Source organism: Choloepus didactylus, chromosome 8 (genome assembly GCF_015220235.1).
Source record: "Choloepus didactylus isolate mChoDid1 chromosome 8, mChoDid1.pri, whole genome shotgun sequence".
In the NCBI taxonomy this organism is placed as follows: domain Eukaryota; kingdom Metazoa; phylum Chordata; class Mammalia; order Pilosa; family Megalonychidae; genus Choloepus; species Choloepus didactylus.
The window spans coordinates 66345105-66366854 of record NC_051314.1 but is presented as its reverse complement, the minus strand read 5'-3'; the positions used below and the strand labels follow the sequence as shown (position 1 = coordinate 66366854).

At 35.2% G+C, this 21750-nt stretch overlaps 1 protein-coding gene across 2 annotated transcripts in view; it reads left to right on the top strand.

The window, feature by feature from the left end:
* The window catches only part of MSRB3 (methionine sulfoxide reductase B3), a 214142-nt gene that overhangs the window by 112674 nt on the left and 79718 nt on the right, over positions 1-21750 (top strand). For both annotated transcript variants that reach the window (XM_037846298.1, XM_037846299.1), the window contains exon 5: positions 4101-4129. In XM_037846298.1, coding sequence (XP_037702226.1) covers positions 4101-4129 — 29 coding nt within the window. The remainder of the gene's footprint in view (positions 1-4100; positions 4130-21750) is intronic.

The following is a 21750-nucleotide window of genomic DNA, read 5'->3' as shown; positions in this document are numbered from 1 at the left end:
AAATGAGTTTTATAAATTTTTTCAGGACTATATAACTCTAACCAATGACTAAAACTTCCCTTTTTTGAAAATCTGCAACCTTATTATCAAATGAATGCATAAAATGTTTTAATTGTTTAAAAAGTTTCACCAATACTTGAATTCTCCTAATATTTACACTTTCCAGTTTTTAAATTCATAAAAACTTCACTTTGAGGTTTAAAAATTTGGAAGTTTTAATTTAAGCCTTTAAAGAAATGTGGCAATGTTGCTATTGTAGAAAAGATACTGGTTTAATTTTTTTGAGAAGTTTCCAAAATAATAGGGACTTAAACAAGGTAACAGTTTGGAAATGATATGGTGGCTCCAAAGACTCCTTCTACTTTACTGCTCTTCTATTCTTAATATTGAGTTTTCTCTCATGATCTAAGATGAGATTTAAGATTCATCCACATTCCAGCCAGTGTGAAGGAGGCAGGGAGAAGGGGAAGAATCCTTGCCTTTAATGGCATAAGACCTTACACACATCACTGCTTCTCACACCTTTGGGCAAGAATCAGTCACATGCTACAAAGGAGGTGGGACATATTGTGGAAATATTGTCTTAAATAGGCAGTCATATGGCTGTCTAAAACTTGAAGATTCTTCATCTAAGAAAAAAGATGAGAAAGGATTTGGAAGACAGTAACAGTCTCTACCATAATCACCATCTTTTGGCCATTGCCGAAAGAACTGGTTGACATTTTTAAGCTTAGATATACGTATGTAATCAAGGGGTAAAATGGGTGTCTGTGGAAACACCATTATATTTATGCATCTTATACCCTGTTTCATGTGTCTTTGTATTCTTACTGTCTAGCACAGTATACAACTGAAAGTAAGCACACAAGAAATACTTTGAAATGAATGAACATCCATTGTTTTAGTTTGCTAGGCTGCTGAAAGCAGATACCATAAATGAGTTGGCTTTTAACAATGGTAATTTATTAGCTTACCACCTTACAGTTTTGAGGCCACGAGAATGACCAAATCAAGGCATCACCAAGGCAATGCTTTCTTCCTGAAGACTAGCTGCCGGTGATTCATGACTTCTTTGCCACATGGCAAAGCACATGGCATCTGCTGGTCTTTCCCTTCTCTTCCAGATTTCATTGCTTTTGGCTTCTTGCTTCCATGGCTTTCTCTCTCTTTGTCTGGATTTCATTCCCTTTTAAGACTCCAGTAAGGGGATTAAGGCCCACCCTAAATGAAGTGTGTCACACCTTAGCTGAAGTAGCTTTATCCAAAGACCCTACTTACAATGGGTTCACACCCACAGGAATGGATTAACTTTAAGAACATACTTTTCTAGGGTACGTACAATTTCACACCACCACATTTATCTTTGCCTTTCTTATGTAATCTGTATTATTATGTCTTCGTGTATTCTATTTTTTACATTTGCCCTTTGTTTGTTCCTGTCTATAGTTTACTTTCTTTCAAGGAGGAATTATAATTAGAGACCATAATAGACCACAGAATGATAAAGGGGTAATTTGTGCCCCTGTGTGTGTATGTGTGTGTAGATGTAAAATCTGATAGAAATCTGAATTAATTTATACCATAGAACCAATTTTCTCTAGTCCTTAACTGAGAGATTTTACTTCTATTATTGTAAGTTTTAATTTTTAATACAGTAGCTTTATTCTTTTGAAGGTTCAGGACTGTTTCTGAGACTTCTGAAAACATTTTTAAACTAATACCTGAGGTCATTAATTATGAAAATGTTTTCTCTATACTTTTATGTGTGTACATATTGTCCAGTTATCCGTGATGCAGATAAGAAAGTCTGAGGAATAAAAGTTTTCTGATATGATTTTTCATGTCTTAAGATGCATATGTTATAGAGGTTTTGGTCATTATATTTAACTTTTGGCCTTCTGTTAATTTATGGATTTGTTCATTAATTCCTACTACAAATTTCTAATGATTCCTAAGTGCCGGGTGCTATGCTACATGTTGGGAATACAAAGATGGGTAAGAGCCAGTCTGTATCTTAGTGAGCTTAGTTGGTGCCACACAGTGTGGGGAGTGTTGGGGAGTGGTGCCCAACTCCACTGGAGGAGTAACCTATGGGAAGCAAGATTTGTGAGGCAAGGGTGGGGTGGGCAGGATGCTGACGTGATTGAGGGGGAGAGCCTTGAGAGTTAGGTAGAAGTTTGTCCATGATGAGCTGGAAGAAGGGCACTCTAGGTGCAGGCTTTGAAATAACATGGCAATAGTTTGATTTGGTGGAAGTGAAGGATATAAATGCAGATTAGAAATGGAGCTGGAAGCCACTGATAACCTCAGCAAGGTCAGGTTGTAGTAGGTGAAGGAGTCAATGTGCTGGGAGGTCAGGAAATGAGGACATACAGTATAGTCTATCCTCTCAGTAAGCTAGAATGTAAAGCCAGGAATAAAAGAGGATAAAAAGTATAGGACACAGATATGAAGGAGGGCTTTCATTTTATTCTGGAACACTAATATGCTGGAGGGAAAAGGAACCCATGGAGACCCAGATGATGAAGATACAGGAGAGAGAAGTAATTGATACAGCCTGTTTCAGGGGAATTAGTACACATGTGGAGGGAACTTTAGACAGGAGGAACAACACCTCTGGCTTTCTTGTAGGTAAGGAGATGAAAAAGTGTGTGGATGCAGAAGTTTCCCTCAGCAGACATCCCTTAAACGGAAGCACCAGGCACTGTTTAGGTGCTGTGGCTACTAAGGCATGGTTATAATCTAAAGAAGATGGAAATGAAACCAGCAGGAAAGTGTGTTGTGCCATTGAGAGTGAGGTTCCACAATGGCAGAAAAACAGAGAGCATGAGACAAGGTTTTCCAGAATAGGAGAAAGGACAAAACGTGAAAATGGGTTTCTACCTGAAATAGGAGACAGAGACTTCTAAGAAAAGGGCTGAGATGAGAGGACTATGGTGGGGCCAGAACTTGGGAAAAATATAGACCTGGGTTATCATGGTGGTTATTGATAACATCGATTACAATAATATTTATTTTTTCTTTTTTTAATAATTGTTGACTTTAAACTTCAGGTGAAACTTTATTTGGAAATACTTGAGAATTATTTATTTATTTATTTATTTTTTTTACGATCAAGGAAACTTCTTTCTTTTCTTTTTTTTTTTCTTTCCTTTGATGACTTCTCTTGAAGCTAATTTAGGTAAAGAAAGCTACCGCTTCCAAAAGTGCTTTGTACTTGGGCATACTTTCAAAGAAACCTCTTTTCCCACTTAGTTAACTAAATTTCTCCAGGGGAAAAAAAAAAAAAACTTCTCTGTCAATGTAACATCCTTTAACAGGACTCCTGCTGATCGGTTCTTGTATCTTGCTGTGGCAGCTGTGAACATATATACTATTGATTGTTAATGTGTGATATAAATCCAACTGGAACATGTTCACTAATTGGTTTGAGAGCTAGATATAGACAATGCTGTCTTATAGTAGTTTGTGTAGACAGGCCTAGTCATAGGGTTAATTCTGCTTGACAGCACATCAGCAGCATCTTGAGAGTAATTACCCTAAAGAAGTTTTCCCACAGCCGAACTGAGACCTTCAAAGGCTTCTGAATTTACAACCAGTATTAATCTATATCTGAAACATAATGTTCCCACAAGGGCTTAGATTTTTTTCCCCTTGTTAAATGTATGGGGTTATGAGATTCATTTACTCTGTGTTAAAAACTTAGTGAAAAATTACTTGGTGTTGATAAGTTGAAAATCTTTAATAACAAGTAAAGAGGAAAATTATAAATTTGTTTTTATTGCTTTATTATATTATTGAACAAGTTTATCTGAAGAGAGCAGGTGCTTTTTGTTTTTACATGATTTATTGAAAAGCAAGCTAAAAAGTTAATATCTTTTCTGTACTGTGCTGTTTGTATAGATAAGTGTATGTTTAGGGGAACTCAGGTAATTCATGCTTTTAAAATGGTTAAAATAAATGTATATTTACATTGTAGAAAACCATTTTACTTGACCAATGTACTGAAATGTATAACTATTACATATTTACCCCCATAAAATAACTGTTGATCTTTTACAAACAATTTTTATATTGTAAAAAATTCTTTCTCTTTGCAGGTCAGAAACCAAATTTGACTCTGGTTCAGGTATGTTTACATTAATAATGTTATTCTGAGTATATTTTATTTACATTATTCTCTGAGGAGTAATTCATCAGATTGAGAGTCATTTTGATTTTAAACAGACTGGGAAGTCCCTTTTCAAAACATGAGCCCCACCTCAAAGCAGAACTATTGGCTGCTTTGAATCATAACTTGAGATGTACACTTTGGGATTCTTGCTGGTTCTGCAATAGGCATTAAATGCTCTATATCTGCAGAATTTCATTTTTTAAAAGCAGAGATTGGGGTTATACATATTCATTGCTCAAAACAGAATATTTTGTCTCAGTGGCTGAAGCATCCTGAATAATCTGAAGATTTTCTGTGATTTGTCATCAAATATGGGTGACAGATTCCTTTCGTCCAGCAAACCATAGTTTCAGCCAATAGAAATAGAAATTTGTCTATGACTTACTAGTTTTAATTTTTTTTTTTGTTGGGAGGGATGGGAAATTAAGGTCACCTTAAAGCTGCTATTTTTTAATTTATCAGGCAAAATTTACATTCTTACAAACAGTGGCAAATCAGCTTCACGAGATGTTTTCTTCTTGTTAAGTATGAATGTAACCATATAATACACAGATTTGACTGTTTCTTTATGTCATTTGATAGGATTTATGTGCTTCAGAGTTTCTGATGATGTTTGGTTTGCAATTAAAGCACAAAAATTGTCTCATATTAGGTACAAAGAAATTATGTTCTTTGATGAACTTCAATAGGTACATAAACATTAATTTTTAACTTCAGGAGAAAATAACTTCCAAAAAATATAACCTGTTGAATTTTAAATTAACATCCTTAATCTGGCTTCAGTTCCCTTATATTTTGAATAAAAAATATTTTTGCTTATTCAGTTCACAGAGGAACCAAGTGATGTGTATTCTTTTGGATAGTGGTACTTAGGAGCCAACATGCTTTTCCTTCTTCATTAGCTTCATGTTTCTTTCATGAATTTCTCCAACATGATGAGACTTTAAATATAAAATCTGTCAATTTGAGTTAATTATTTCACCTAAATTTGAGCACTGTGGTTCCAGAAATCTTTCCATTCTGTGTGTTCTTGGGCTTCTTAATGATGTGTGCCAGTGATAGTATAAGTATTTCTGATTAACACTATTTGACTATGTGGAGACTAAAGGCATGGTGGCATTGTATCAACATTTGACTCTGATTCACAGATGGTGACTTAAAATAGGTTACAAACCTTTTTCATGTTTTTGCTAGTTAAAATCTTTAAGTATAATAAAAACAAATGAATGCTGTATACATTTAAAACTGATGGCAAATGAATTTTTACATAAAAATTTCAAGTCTTTTCTTTATCATTGCCAGTTGATCACCAAATATTTTTTTAAGAACCCACTTTATTATGATCTGATATATACTTAAATCCATAAATGTCAAGCTAGAAACTGGTCTTAGGGTACAGGGTCTGAAACATAGCTTTTAAAAATAAAAAGAAAAGTCCACTAGGTGCATTTTTAAAGCAAAACCTGGAAACAGTGTGTAAAACTGAAATATTAGGCAGCTGTTGTCAGAATCAGATAATTTATGTTAAAATTTCAAAACTAAATTAAAGTGTGCTGTTAAATTCTTGTACTGAAAGTTAGTATTTATCATGAAAATAGTTATAACATCTGTACAGGCACACATCTTTCACTTTTGTGACCAAAGACTTTATCCTTGACTCTCTTTTTTTTTCATTTCCTAATTTCTTTAATGTTTATCATGAGCAACATCTGTATGTCTTTGAAAACTATAAAGTTCTGTACTCTGAAAAGTCTTACAGAGAATATTGATTAAAAGTTCATTTATTCTTTTAATTTTGAATTTAAATATATTGTGGAAAGAATTTAGATGATTTCAAATTAAGAAGCAAGTAATCATTTTTCTTTAAGCTCTTTTAGCTTACTATTGAATGAGGGAATCATGACAAAGAAATTTATTTTTTAACATTCTGAATCATGCAAATTTTGATTAGAAAGAAGGTAGCATATTGGAACAATTGAATGTATGACTTTAATAGGTTTGGATTCCCTATTGTTCATCAACTACAGAAAGTAAACTAGCTCTGTTTAATGTTGTGTACAACTGTAGTAACATTCTTGACAAAGTAAGATATTTAAATGAAGATGCTAATATTTCTAAGAAAAAAAACAAAAAAATACTATAGTCGATGGCTTGCAATAAAGGAAAGAATTTTAAAGTCAAATTATATATATATGTGTATGTATATAAAAATATATCTTTTATTTTTCAAGGAAAGTGCCCGACTTACGCAGAGCTTACTGTACAACATTTGTAGTTTGTGTAGTAAATGAGTTGCAGGCTCTGGAGTGAGATTCAGGAGGAAGGAAAGTTTGCATTGTCAGCACATGATAAAAATTTCAGGTTTTGAATATATACTAACGTGATCAACCTATAAAGTGATTTAAATGTTTTCTTATCAGAATTGTATCACTTTTCTCTACAAAAACAAATCCACAAACAACTTTCTTGTACTTAAAAAAAATTTTTTTTTAAACTTTTATACTGAAAATGTTCACACATACAAAAACGTAAAGGGCATAGTATAAAAAGCAATCACATATCCATCATCTGGATTTTTCTAGTGTTAAAAGTTTGCTATATTTGTTTCACCTTTTTTTTTTTTTTTGCTTAAAGTATTTTAAAGTAAAATACATACATTTCATATGCTTTTTTAAACCTGAAAATTATAGATTGTCTTGACTTACTGAAAGGGGTCAGTTAATTTTTTGAGGTTTCATCTGCTTAGAAATTTGGGTCACATACATATTTTTATTGAAGGGAATGTGGCATTATCATGTCCACATTCAGTTGAAGAGACTTTCAAAGTTCTGTTTGTGGGGAATTGTATCATTAAGAAAACATTCAACTAGAAGGCAAAGGTGCTGAACTGGTTGTGTTCTGAGAACCTCAGTAATGTGCTGTCCTCATGATTCATTTAGTTAAAACTTCAGCTGCTATCTAGCTATGTTTTCTAAGTACTGAGTTATGTACTGATTAAAAACCTTTTCTGTTGGTTTATAACTCAATCACAGAGTTTTTGACTTTGACGGTTGAGACCAGACAACCTAGCTTCTTTCTAAAGGAGTTTTAAGGGTTCCACTTTAATACTGTTTCTTAATTGAGTATCAATGTTGCTTGCCTAGGATCGTGTGGAGTTACTGATTTTACTAATAGAGCAAATCAGACTTCCTTTTATGTTCAGAAGTAGCAAGCAGCTGTGCTCTTCTCCCCACCTCCCAAGAAGGAAGGAGGAGTGCTCTGGAGGAAGCAGAGCATTGAGTTTAATGTAGTGATTAAACATGAAAGCCATATATCAAATCTCAGGAGAAACATGCTTTTGAAAGAGGCAGAGAACTGTGGAGCATATTGCATGATAGGCTATGTAAACAGTGCCCTGAAGGTCACTGTGTGGATACAAACCAATTAAATAAAGAACTTACTGGCTTTGCTTTCTATCATCTGGATGGGGAGGATCACAAGTTAACATGCATAGGGTTGAAGTGTAAACTTTGCTTGAATAAACCGGGTACCTATGGAAACTTCTTTAACTCTTTCAGTCTACTACCAAGACATATATAATATGGCCCCTAGAAGTTAAAAAAAAACCAACAAAAAACGTTATATGCTTTCTTGGTCCTTCTGTACCTACTCATCAGCAAAGGTGAGTAGAATGGTAGAGACAACAGAGGATGAACTGCTGAAAGGCCCAGAGTGGGCTCTGTAGTCAAATTTCAAGAATGTGCACGTCTTTCAAAAACAACCCATTGGGAAAAGCAGAACTTTTACTGAATTATTGAAAAGATATATTTTATTCTTCTCCTGAATTTCTAGGGATAAGGCAAAGATATAGTTGTAATTTACTAGTTCACTGTCATTACATCAGGATATTGTTATTTCTGCTCTATTATAATTGAATGGCTTCCTGACCAAGAAGAACCTGAAGCTTATAAATTACTAACTGTAAGTTAAAGACTGCCTATAGTCCAATTCTGCAGTCCTAAACTTCTCAGGTAATGTTTGGGTGAGAAAATGAAATACCAGGGTAAGTGGTATAGTTTCATGGTCCATAAACATTCAAAACAAAGATTTTTTTTTTCCTATAAAGTCATGTTGGCTAAGAAAGTGAATAAGCTTATATGTAGTGGTTGTTGATTCTGGGCTGCTTGGAATAGCTAAACTAAGGAAATAGGCTCATAGAACATAGCAACACAAAGGTATAAGATTTCATGAAAGCAAATTATGGAGGATTAAGGAACCTAATGAGCATGGTTTAGTGGGGAGAGTGGAGGAGGGAGCTTACTATCAAATAAAGCCCAAGAGTGTTGAAGCTTAGGAGATCCTAAAAGACATGATAATAAAAGGCACAACAGAATATAATTATCCTGAAGAGAAAAAAGAAAAACAAAAAACGAAAAACTCCAAGGAACAAAAAGCAGCTAGTGTCACTTTTAAGATCTTGAGTTAAAAAGGAATCTATGCCAGGGTAAGGAAACCAAAGAATATAATCAGTTAAAGCTTGAGGCAAAAACATAAGGGCATTGAAAAACAGAGTGGACTGTAAGAGTAGTGACTAAATTGAAAGGAAATGAGGAATTTGAATACACCAGAACTAGAGTTTTGAAAGCTTATTAATAAATGAGATAATTTGCCTAACATGGTAAACCTTTCTCAGGAAATTTTAATAAGGAAAATGTCTTTAGATCTTATAAGTGTGAGAGGTGAGAGTATGCTGATAATGCTTTTTACCTGGTACAATTCAATTTCACCATTTAAAATTTTGGAAAGTCTCAGGATAATGAAAAAAGCAAGAGAATAAAATACAAATCTTTACAAGACAATTGAAACCTGTCTTTGGGCATCGTTCATTAATAAAAACCAGGAAAATATTGACTGTTCATACATTCATTCGTTCAAGATATATTGGGCATTTTGTATGCCAGATGCTGAGGTTATAGCTGTGAATAGGATGGATACAATTCCTTCTCTTGTGGAATCTTACAGCTAATTAGTCCATTTTATACAAATGCTCATGGATTTCTCTGCAGTTTTAGCTGAGGAGACCTAGCTGGTTAAATTTCAATCCTGATGGTGAGTTAAAGATATTTAAACATACACAGATATATTTTAGGTTTTGACAATTTTACCCCTTACTTTATTCAAATCATATCTGTTATCCATTTTCACTTTTAAGAGAACAACCTAATAATGCTAATGCTTAGTGTGTTGTTTTTCTATAGCTTTTAATAAAGAGTGGTGTTTCACATTTGCTTATTATTAAAAGAGATTAACTTAGAAGAGAACAATGACATGTTTGTGAATACTGCTCCCTTCTTCACTTTTTTTGGTATGTCTTTATACAGGATTCCACCCAAGGTTGGCTTGAAAAATCAGGCAACCTTCTTTATAATAATCTTCCTAAATTGTGTAGAAACAAGTAGAAGAAACACAGCCCTACATCTCCTTTTATAAACTAACCTAAAGACCAGGAAGCAACATGGCATAGTGGCTAAAGAGAGTTTCTGGATCAGACAGACCCAAGTGAAACCTTTCCTTCCTTCTAATAGTTTTCAATTTGTTCCCACTTGCACCTTTTTCATCTACTTAAATTTTTATTTTCTTTTTTCTTATTTAGAATTATAACATTTAAAACTGGGAATTTGCTTCATTATAGCTTTAGTTGAATCCTAAAGGTTTTAGTATTATATTTTAAATAATTGCTATTCTGATTTTCTTTTGAACATGATAATTATTTAGGAACTTGTTTTTAAGTTTCCAAATTTTCTTCTATTTTTATAAGTAATTTTCATTTTTGTTGTTTGGTGGTCAAAGAATTTGGCCTGTATTGTATCTACTTTTAAGTAAGTCTATTATTCAGTACTTAGTATTTTTTGAACTATGTATTTAATTTTTGTAACTCTGTAGGTGATTTGAAAAGTATATTCTCTATGATTGATGCACAATTATTAGATTGACCTGATTTGTGATAATATATCCTGTATATCATTATTTATTTGTTTTCTATTTTAGTTGACAAGGATTTTGAGAGGAAAAATACTCCTATTATTTGATGTGTTTTACCTGAATTCTACCTCTTTAGATATCACCACCCCTGTACTGTCAAAGCATCCCTTACTACAGTGTTTTGATGCTGGTCAACTTGCTTGGTCATGCATTGCATGCTTTCTTGTAGAGATCATTATTCCAAAGCAGTACTCATGCAAATGAAGACTGCTCTAAATAGGAAAGTTATCTAAATTCATATATGAAGCAAAAAGTTATTTTACCACCTGTAATTACAAGTGCTCTCCTCTTCTCCCTCCCAACACATATAGCTTGGTGAGAAAAGAGACTCTGAGCTTTCATATGACACAAACTTCTGTTTTTCCACTTAGAATCTTTCCCTACCTCTCCATCTATCTGGCAAGATTATATTTATCTTTTATATCTTACCTCAAGCACTGACCCCTCTCAATTTAATACATTTTTCCTTGTCATTTTAGTAGCAATCATTCTTTCCTTTATGTAAACATTGGATCTTATACATAAATTTATTATAACACTGCTATAATTATTTGTGTGCCTCTTCTTTGTCTCCAAGCCTGTGAGTTTCTTGAAGGTAAGAACCATGCTTATTCACCTTTATAGCATTGATATCTGGTATGAAATAAGTACTCAATAAATAAATGTTGCATGAGGTTGGAGATCTTTGTCTATTCTCTTCTCTGGTTGTGGTAGAAATGCTTAATTAATGACCAAAGATTTACATTTCCCCTTTCACAGGTAGAGTTATTTTTGGGAAGTGGCTATTTGACTAGAGATTATAATTTCCAGCCCCTTTACATCTATGTGGTGGCATATGGCTAATTCTCCCTGTGGAATGTGTCATTTCTGGGCTAAGGAGCTTATGTGTCCCATATGCTGTCCCCACATCACTTTTCCCCTTCTGAGATTATTTCAGGGGTACATATCAAAGATAAAGCCATCACAATATAGAAGGAGTCTGAATTCCTGAGTCATACTTGGAGGAGATTCACTCAGGAGAGTCAGTTATCTATGAAAATCTTCATTGCACTTTATATAGGGGAAAATAAACTTTTGTTGTGATAAGCCTCTGAGGTTTTGCTATTTGTTTATTATAGCAGCTAGTGTTTCTGACCCTGACTAATATAACTCAGTGCCTGGAATACTCCCTGGTGAATAGTTGGCACTCACTAGATATTTGTTGGATTAAGGATTGAATGAATGACTGAGAATTATATTACCTAACTTGAAAATGATCCTTTAAACTAAGGATCTACAAATACAGAATACTATGTTTTATATAACCACCAGATCTATTAGGTAGCTATTGTCACAATAATGCTATATAATGGGCCATTTCAAAAAGTAGTCATTTTAAGCAACTATCATTTATTCCTATTCACATTTTAATGAGTTGGTTGGGAGTTGATTGACACAGGCTGGTTGCGGTTGGGTACATCTGCTCCACATGTCTGTCATTGATGATAGAAGATAAGAGGGCAAGCCCAACTATGTGAGCACATTTCAAGCCTCTGTTTATATTAATGTCTGCCAACATCCCATTGACCAAGCAAGTCACATGTCCATGCTCAAAGTAAAGATTGGGAAACAGCTCTTTGTTCTTCCCACTGATGGTGCAGTATTCTTTCTTCCCTCTAGTGAGAAGAACCACCAACTCACATGCTAAAGAGTGTGGATACAGGAAAGGGTGAAGAAAAGGAGCTGATAATTGAGTCTACCACATTAAAATATCATGTACTTTGATAAATTATTTTGTAAAAATATACAGAGCATTAGATTGATTATATGTTTGAAGTGGGTCCAATTCCTTCTTTATAATCTCATTATTTGGGAATCTAACTTCAGTGGGATATTAATGAATATATAATGATGAAAATATTTTTATAGTGCTCTACCATTTTAAAAAACACTTTAAGCTCAAACAAATTTGAGCTTTATAGAATATAGGGGGACATTTTACCAGTGAGGAAATTGAGATACAGAAGGGTTAAGTTACTTGCTTAAGGCAACATAATTAGTAAATGGCCAGCCTGGGATTGGACTTCAGATCTCCAGGTTCCAAAGGTTGTGTTCTCATTATTAGATCATGAGATAGAAGCATTGCCATTATTTTAATGAGCAACTCTCATTTTTATTTTCATTTTTCTATTAGCTTCTTGTTTTTCTATAATTATATTTAGCAACTATTATACACTACAGATTATAAATTTTATTTTTACTTCTCGAATGAGCCATAATTATGTGATTATAATCATATCTTGAACATATAAAGTACAGTATCAAATTTATACCTTTGCACTGGGGCCATTAGTAGGCCATTGAAAAGATTGCTGGCAGTTACCCAAGCAGCCTCAAAGGGTAGCATTAATTACTTGGTGAATTTTCTGTGTGCTAGGACCTGGCTTTAAAATTAAAGACACAGAAATCTTTCTCTTTCAGGGATGGACTTAAATCGACAAACCCAGAAGACTGATGAATGACGCTAGAATGTCATTGTGTTTGTTTACAATGAGAAATATGATTTTCACAGACCCGGAATACTTATGTCTGCATGACCAGCCTCTTCTTTCCCTATAAGTAGTCAAGTTATGTGAGAAGCAAAATTACAGGAAGAACTCACATGATCAATTTACCAAAATAAATCACTTATGTTGGGACTGAAATGTCCTTAAGTAGCATATTATCACCCTAAAGGAAGACCTATATGGGAAATCAAATTCTAACCAGAAGGTTGCTACATTGAGTACAGAATAAGAACAAAGGGAGACAAACTGAATATTTAGTTTTATGAGTTTAAGTTAACATGAATCCTCTGTCTCACAATAGGAATTATCCTGGACAGTGAGAATTCCTATAACTTTAAGTTCATTGGCTAGAGTTTCATCCATCCATCCATCCATCCATCCATCCATCCATCCAGCTTTGCCATTGTGCCTAAAAAAAAAAAAAGCAAACTGCAAGTCCATTGCCTAAGACTCACTGTGCTATGAAGTACCTAGGTATACTTTACTAACCTCTGCCTCTATAAATCTTATTTCCTTCCAGCTTTATATGGATGAATAATCAAGTCTCCATTTGACATGGTCTTCCTATTAAAAAATGTTAAAATAATAATTCAGACTAGAATAACTTCCTCATGGCTTGATAGTCATTCAGGGTGCTTGAGAAGACTTTGTTTCATGCCTTTTGAGTAAATCTTGGGGTATGATGATATTTTTTTTGTTTCCAGATTTTCAGAGCAAGAAGCCATGTGTAACAACCTTGTAACTGACAGTTTATAGTTTAAATGTTTCTTAGCTATTGAAACAAATAACACAAAGTAATAGTTTAACATACCACTTCAGCATATCAAAATTATGATATAGAACAAAGTCAGCATATAGTTCAAGATATAGAACATTTCCATTATCCTAGAATGTTCCCTCATATCTTCCATTAGTCCATTTCTACTCTCCAGAAGTAACCAATATTTTGACTTTAGTCAACATAGATTAGTTTTGCCTGTTTTTTTGAATAATCTTTTAAATTTATTTTTTATTGTGGTAACACCTATATACCATAAGACTTGCCATTTTAGCCATCTTTAAGTGTACAATTCAGTGGCAATAATTATATTTATGATGTTATGCTACTATAAATACCATCTATTACCAAAACTTTTTCATCACCCAAAACAAAAATTCTGTGCCCATTAAGCAATTTCCCCTTCCCACAGCCTCTCGCAACCTTTAATTTACTTTCTGTATCTATGAATTTGCTTTTTCTAGATATTTCATATAAATGTAATCATACAATATCTTTTATGTGTTGCTTATTTTACTTAGCGTAATGTTCATACTGCAGCATGTACCAGAACACCATTCGTTGTATGTGTATACCACATTTTGTTTATTCATCTGTTGATGGACACTTGGGTTGTTTCCATCTTTGGGCTATTGTAAATAATGCTGCTATGGGCATTGCTGTACAAGTTTGAGCCCCTTTTATAAATTCTTTGGGGTAGATATACCTTGGAGTGGAATTGCCAGGTCATATGGTAATTTTGTTTTGGAATAATTTTAAGTTTACAGAAGAATTGCCAAGATAGTGCAGAGGTTTCTCATATACCCTATCACCCAGTTTCCCTATTGTTAACATCTTATAAAACAATGGTACTTTTGTCAAAACTAGGAAACCATCATTGGTACATTACTATTAGCAAAACTACAGACTTTATTTGAATTTTACTAGTGTTTTTCACTAATATCTTGTTTTGTAGTGCCAGAATTCAATACATAGTACTGCTTTGCATTTAGCCATTGTGTCTTAGTCTCCTTTGGTCTGTAATAATTTCTCAGTTTTTCCTTGTTTTTCATGATCTTGCCTGTTTCAAGAATATTGGTAAGATATTTTGTATAATGCCCCTCCATTTGACTTTGTCTGATATTTTTCTCATGATTTGGCTGGAGTTTAGGTTTTGGGGAAGAATTATCACAGAGGTGAAGCACTATTCTCATCACATTATATCAAGGTGTATGTGATACTCACATGATATGTTCACTGGTGATATTAAGCTTAGTCACCTGGTCATGGTATGTGTGCTGTGTTTCTTCACTATAAATTTACCTTTCCTCACTGTAGTGGTTTGGAGCTATGTACCCCAGAAAAACATGTTCTTAAACTTAATCCATTCCTGTGAGTGTGAAACTGTTGTAATTAGGACCTATTGATGAGGTTACTTCAGCTGTATCAGGATGGGTCTTAATCCTATTACTAAAGTCTTTGTAAGCAGAATGAAATTAAGACAGAGGAGAGAAAGCCATGGGAAGCAGGAAGATGAAGTGTAACAGAACCTGGAAGAGAAGGGAGAGGCCATGAGAGGCTAACACGTGCATTGCCTTGTGACAGAGAAGCTCAGAACCAAGGATTACCAGCATTCAGTCCTGGAATGCTAGTCTTCAGGAAGAAAGCATAACCTGGATGACACCTTGATTTGGACTTTTCTTGCCTCAAAACCATGAGCTAATCCATTCCCGTTGTTTAAGTCTACCCATTGTATGGATTTACTTGAGCTGCCAAAAGAAACTGAAACAGATTTTGGTACCAGGAGTGGGGTGCTCCTATTACCATTTCGGGGGAAGTCAGAATTGGAAATGCAATTACCTAGGAAGAATGTATAGGAAGTCCTTTTGTCTCATGGTTTGGATCCCTGTGAACTGCATGCAAAGCTGACAAGTTTTTTTTTGTGAAATTTGTCTGAGCAGAACCACTGCCAGCATGGACTAAAAAGGTTGGAGAAAGGACAAATTAAAATAACCATGGAAGCTGAGGTCTGGATCAAAGAGCTCTCCTTGGACCAAGAGAGTGGGCCCACCTATGTGTATGGAAGGGTCTGTCTTTTCACTTGGAGAGAGCATGCCTTGGGCCCCATTGTTCAGGAAGTATGCTGCCACTGTGATGCTTGGACAGGGCAGAGCCTATGCCCTGGGCTTTGTGGAGAGCCTGGTTGCCTTCCCGATTTGAAGAAGAAAGAACATTTACCCCAGTGTTGGGGAGAGCATGACCACTGCACACTCCAAGTACTTGGAAGGGGTGGGGCTGCTGCTGTATCAGGCCCAGAGGACAAAACATCCGTCCATAGATGAGTCTCAGACTTGAAATCTAATGGAATTTGCCCTGCTGGGTTTCAGAATTGTTTGGGAACCATGACTCCTGTTTTTCTCTCAATTTTTCCCTATTATAATGAAAATGTTTATCCTATACCTGCCCTTCCCTTGTATATTAGAAGCAGATAACTTGTTCTCTAGGTTTCACAGGTCCGCAGACAGAGGGGAAATAATGCCCCAGGACAGACTACACCCATAACCAATTTTGATGAGCCTTTGTACTTAGCATTGTTTCTGAAATGACTTAAGACTTTTGGGAAGCTGTGTTGGAATGAATGTATTTTGCATGTGGAAAGAACATGTCTTTGGGGTCCAGAGGGCAGAGTGTGGTGGTTTGGAGCCCTGAACCTCCCCCAAAAAATGTATTCTTAAACTTAATCCATTCCTGTGAGTGTGAAACTATTGTTAAGTAGGACCTTTGATGAGGTTACTTCAGTTAAGGTGTGGCCCAACTCCATCAGGATGGGTCTTAATCCTATTAATGAAGTTATAGCATACATTTATAATACAGTTAGATTCTTTTACAACAGTCTGCTTTCCACCCTGGAATTCCCCTCCTTCTGATTATTATTTTTTTTCTGCCACATTCATTTATTATAACTATTGATAAAATTTGATTAGAAACAACTTAAACATATTAAATCATGAGGAGTTACTAAGTATTAGTTCATTTTATCCATTGATTAATACAACTGCTAGAATGAGGCACAGTTCACCTCAATTCTATTGTTGCATTTTTTTTCCTTTTTTTTATTAAATTCAGTTTTATTGAAATACATTCACACACCATACAATCATCCATGGTATACAATCCACTGTCCACAGTATGATAACATAGTTATGCGCTCATCACCACAATCTATCTCTGAACATTTTCCTTACATCAGAAAGAACCAGAACAAGAATAAAAAATAAAAGTGAAAAAAGAACACCCAAATCATCCCCCCATCCCACCCCATTTGTCCTTTAGTTTTTATCCCCATGTTTCTACTTATCCATACACTAGATAAAGGGGGTGTGATCCACAAGGTCTTCACAATCACACTGTCACCCCTTGTAATCTACATTATTATATAATTGTCTTCAGGAGTCCAGACTGCTGGGTTGGAGTTTGGTAGTTTCAGGTATTTACTTCTAGCTATTCCAATACATTAAAACCTGAGAGGTGTTATCTATATAGTGCATAAGAATGTCCACCAGAGTGACCTCTCGACTCCATTTGAAATCTCTCAGCCACTGAAACTATTTCATCTCATTTTGCATCCCCCTTTTGGTCAAGAAGATACTCTCAGTCCCACGATGCTGGGTCCACATTCATCCCTGGGAGTCATATTCTGCATTGCCAGGGAGATTGACACCCCTGGGAGTCGGGTCCCATGTAGGGGGGAGGACAGCGAGTTCACCTGTCGAGATAGCTCAGTTAGAGAGAGAGGGCCACATCTGAGCAACAAAGAGGTACTCAGGGGAGACTCTTAGGCACCATTACATGCAAGTTTAGACTCTTCGTTGTGGTAATGAGTTTCATAAGGGCAAGTCCCATGCTCAAGGGCTCAGCACATCAAACCACCAGTCCCAATGTTTGTGACAACATCAGCACCAGTCCAGGTGAGGATGTCCAACACATCCACACCTTCCCCCAGATCCTCGGGGCTGGGGAGGGGGAGGCTGTAAATATATTTTTTATTATCTGCCCAAATTACTCTGGGATGTGTCACTATTTCACTCCAGCCTATACTAACCTACCATATCTCACTTCCTATTCAAAGTTCCATGCAATTGTGGTGTTTGAACAAATCAACTGTAGAGTTGTACCATTTAGAAAATTTAGATCCTGTACCAAATAGATATCTATTCCCTTGGTCTCATATGGAAGTTGAAGTTTTAAAACACAATCAGTTTCAACCTTTACCCTTTGGCCTGGCTTGCCCTGGTCTTAACCAGACCTGCTTCATTCATATCACTAATTGAAGTCTGGGCTCTTTTTCAGCTTTTTTTTTTTTTTTTTTTTTTTGACAGTGGCTGTATGCACTAATACTGACATTCATATCTGCTGAGTTCTAGCTCTGAGTTTCAGGTGTCTCAGAGATATGCATTGTTCCAGAGACCAATCAGGTTATATGCTAGGGGATCAGCATCTCAAAGTTTAGAGATAGGCACTACAATTCAGGGATAGAGTTAACTGCTGTAAGAGCTTACAATCTAGGGACTATTACAATTATTATGTCCATGTTAGGCTATGTTCTAAGATTCAATTCTGAGTTTACACATTATAGTTAGTCCATATTGGTGAGACATCATCCCTCTCACCATGTTTTCTCTGACACTTTTACTCCTATATATATATATTTTCCTACAATTTTATAGAGCTATATTCACATACCATACATTTATCCACAGTGTACAATCAGTTGTTCATGGTATCATCATAAAGTTGTACATTTATCACCACAATCAGCACTTGAACATACTGATTACTACAAGAAATTGTTTTTTTTTAGCAATAAGAAAAAAATGATAAAAAGAAAAATAACATGTCATACAAAACAATATACTAGTAAGGATAGCAAATAACACCGCTAGCAAGAATCCCATATTCCTCCCCTATATCCCCCTCTCATATACATTCAGCATTGCATATTGCCTTTGTTACATTTAATGGAGGTATATTACAATGTTACTGTTGACCATAGATTCCAGTTTGCTTTGATTATGTTTTTTCCTCAATACCATCCCCTTTTCAGATTTCTACATGGTTGACAATCATTTGCTTTCCCACATGCAAAAACATTTTTATATTTGTATATTTAGTAACAGTCATTGGCCACTCCAGTTTTTGCCACGTTATACAGTCCCAGTCTTTATCATCTATCTTTACCTCTGGTGTCATACATTCTCCTATCCCACCTCTTTCAGCTTTACTCACAGACATCTTTGTTCAGTGTACTTACTATACCATGCTACCATCACACAGTATTATGCTGTCTATTTCTGGATCTGTGCAATCAATCCTAAACATTCTGTAGTCCTTCAGCATCAAATGGCTGATCTCTGCCCTCGTTCTATCTCCTGGTCGCCTGTGTTGTCACCTTTTGCCTCCCAAAGTTTGTTCATTAATGTCTGTTCATATTAGTGAGACCATACAGAATCTGTCCTTTTGTTTCTGGCTAACTTCACTCAATATAAAGTCCTCAAGGTTCATCCACATTATTACATGATCCAAGTCTTTGTTCTGTCTTACAGCTGCATAATATTCCATCCTGTGTATATACCACAGTTTGTTTATCCACTTGTCCTTTGATGGACATTTGGGCTGTTTCCATCTCTTGGCAATTGTGAATAATGCTGCAATAAACATCGGTTTACAAATGTCTGTTTGTGTCTTACGTTAAGTTAAGTTAGCAGTGGAATAGCTGGGTCATTTGGCAAATCTATATTTAGCTTCTTGAGGAACCTCCATATTATCTTCCAGAGTGGTTGCACCATTCTACATTCCCACCAACAATGAATAAGTGTGCCTCTTTCTCCACATCCTCTCCAGCACTTGTTATTTTCTGTTTTTTGGATAATGGCCATTCTGGTAGGTGTGAGATGATATCTCATTGTGGTTTTGATTTGCATTTCCTTAATAGCCAGTGAAGTTGAGCATTTTTTCATATGCTGTTGATCCATTTGTATTTCTTCTTCAGAAAAATGTCTGTTCATGTCTTTTGCCCATTTTTTAATTGGATTGTTTGTCTTTCTGTTATTGAGATGCAGGATTCCTTTATATATTCGGGATATTAAACCCTTATCTGATACGTGGTTTCCAAATATCATCTCCCATTGTGTAGGTTGCCTTTTTACTTTTCTGACAAAGTCCTTTGATGTACAAAAGTGTTTAATTTTGAGGAGATCCCATTTGTCTATTTGTTCTTTGGTTGCTCGTGCCTTGGGTGTGAGATCTAAGAAACTACCTCCTATCACAAGATCTTTAAGATATTGCCCTACATTTTCTTCTAAGAGTTTTATGGTCTTGGTGCTAATGTTTAGGTCTTTGATCCACTTTGAGTTAATTTTGGTATAAGGTGTGAGATGGACATCCTCTTTCATTCTTTTGGAAATGGATATCCAGTTCTCCAAACACCATTTATTGAACAGGCTGCTCTTTCCCAGTTGCTTTGGCTTCACTGCCTTATCAAAGATCAGTTGTCCATAGATGCGAGGGTCTACTTCTGAACACTCAATTCGATTCCATTGATCAGTATATCTGTCCTTATGCCAGTACCATGCTGTTCTGAGCACTGTAGCTTTGTAATATGCTTCAAAGTCAGGTAGTGTGAGACCTCCCACTTCATTCCTCTTTCTCAAGATATTTTTGGCTATTCGGGGCACCTTACCCTTCCAAATAAATTTAGTTACCGGTTTTTCTATTTCTGTAAAGTAAGTTTTTGGGATTTGAATTGGTATTGCATTGAATCTGTAAATCAGTTTAGGTAAAATTTCCATCTTAACTATATTTAGTCTTCCAATCCATGAACATGGTATGTTCTTCCATTTTTTCAGGTCTTGTTCAACTTCTTTTAGCAGTTTCTTATAGTTTTCTATGTAAAGGTCTTTTGTGTCCGTGGTTAAGTTTATTCCTAAATACTTGATTTTTTTGGTTGCTATTGTAAATGGGATATTTTTCTTGATTTCCTCCTCTTGTTGCACATTACTTGTGTATAGGAACACTACAGATTTTTGCATGTTGATCTTGTAGCCTGCTACTTTGCTGTATTCATTGACTAGTTCTAGTAGCTTTGTTGTAGATTTTTCTGGATTTCCTACATATAGAATTATGTCATCTGCAAATAGTAAAAGTTTTACTTCTTCCTCTCCAATTTGGATGCCTTTTATTTCTTTTTCTTGCCTAATTGATCTAGCTAGAACTTCCAGGACAATGTTGAATAACAATGGTGATAGTGGGCATCCCTGTCTTGTTCCTGATCTTAGATGAAAAGCTTTCAGTCTCTCCCTATTGAGTGTGATGTTAGCTGTGAGTTTTTCATATATTGCCTTTATCATATTGAAAAAGTTCCCCTCTATTCCTATCCTTTGAAGTGTTTTCATCAGGAAAGGATGTTGAATATTGTCAAATGCCTTTTCTGCATCAATCGAAATGATCATGTGGTTCTTCTGCTTTGATTTATTGATGTGGTGTATTACATTAATTGATTTTCTTGTGTTGAACCAGCCTTGCATACCTGGAATAAATCCCACCTGGTCGTGGTGTATAATTCTTTCAATGTGCTGCTGGATTCGATTTGCGAGTATTTTGTTGAGGATTTTTGCGTCTATAGTCATTAAAGAAATTGGTCTATAATTTTCTATTTTTGTAGTATCTTTGTCTGGTTTTGGTATTAGGGTTATATTGGCTTCATAGAAAGAGTTAGGTATCTTTCCCTCTTCTTCAATTTTTTTGAAGAGTTTGAGCAGGATTGGTACTGATTCATTCTTGAATGCTTGGTAGAATTCACATGTGAAACCATCTGGTCCTGGGCTTTTCCTTTTTGGGAGCTTTTTGATGACTGACTCAATCTCTTTACTTGTGATTGGTTTGTTGAGGTCATCTATTTCTTCTTGAGTTAATATTGGTTGTTTATGCTTTTCTAGGAAGTTGTCCATTTCATCTAAGTTGTCTAGTTTATTAGCATATAGTTGCTCATAGTGTCTTCTCATTATCTCCTTAATTTCTGCAGGGTCGGTAGTTATATTTCCTTTCCCATTTCTGATTGCATTTATTTGCATCTGCTCTCTCTCTTTTTTTTTTGTTAGCCTAGCCAGTGGTCCATCAATTTTATTGATTTTCTCAAAGAACCAACTTCTGGTTTTGTTGATTCTCTCTATTGTTTTCCTGTTCTCAATTGCATT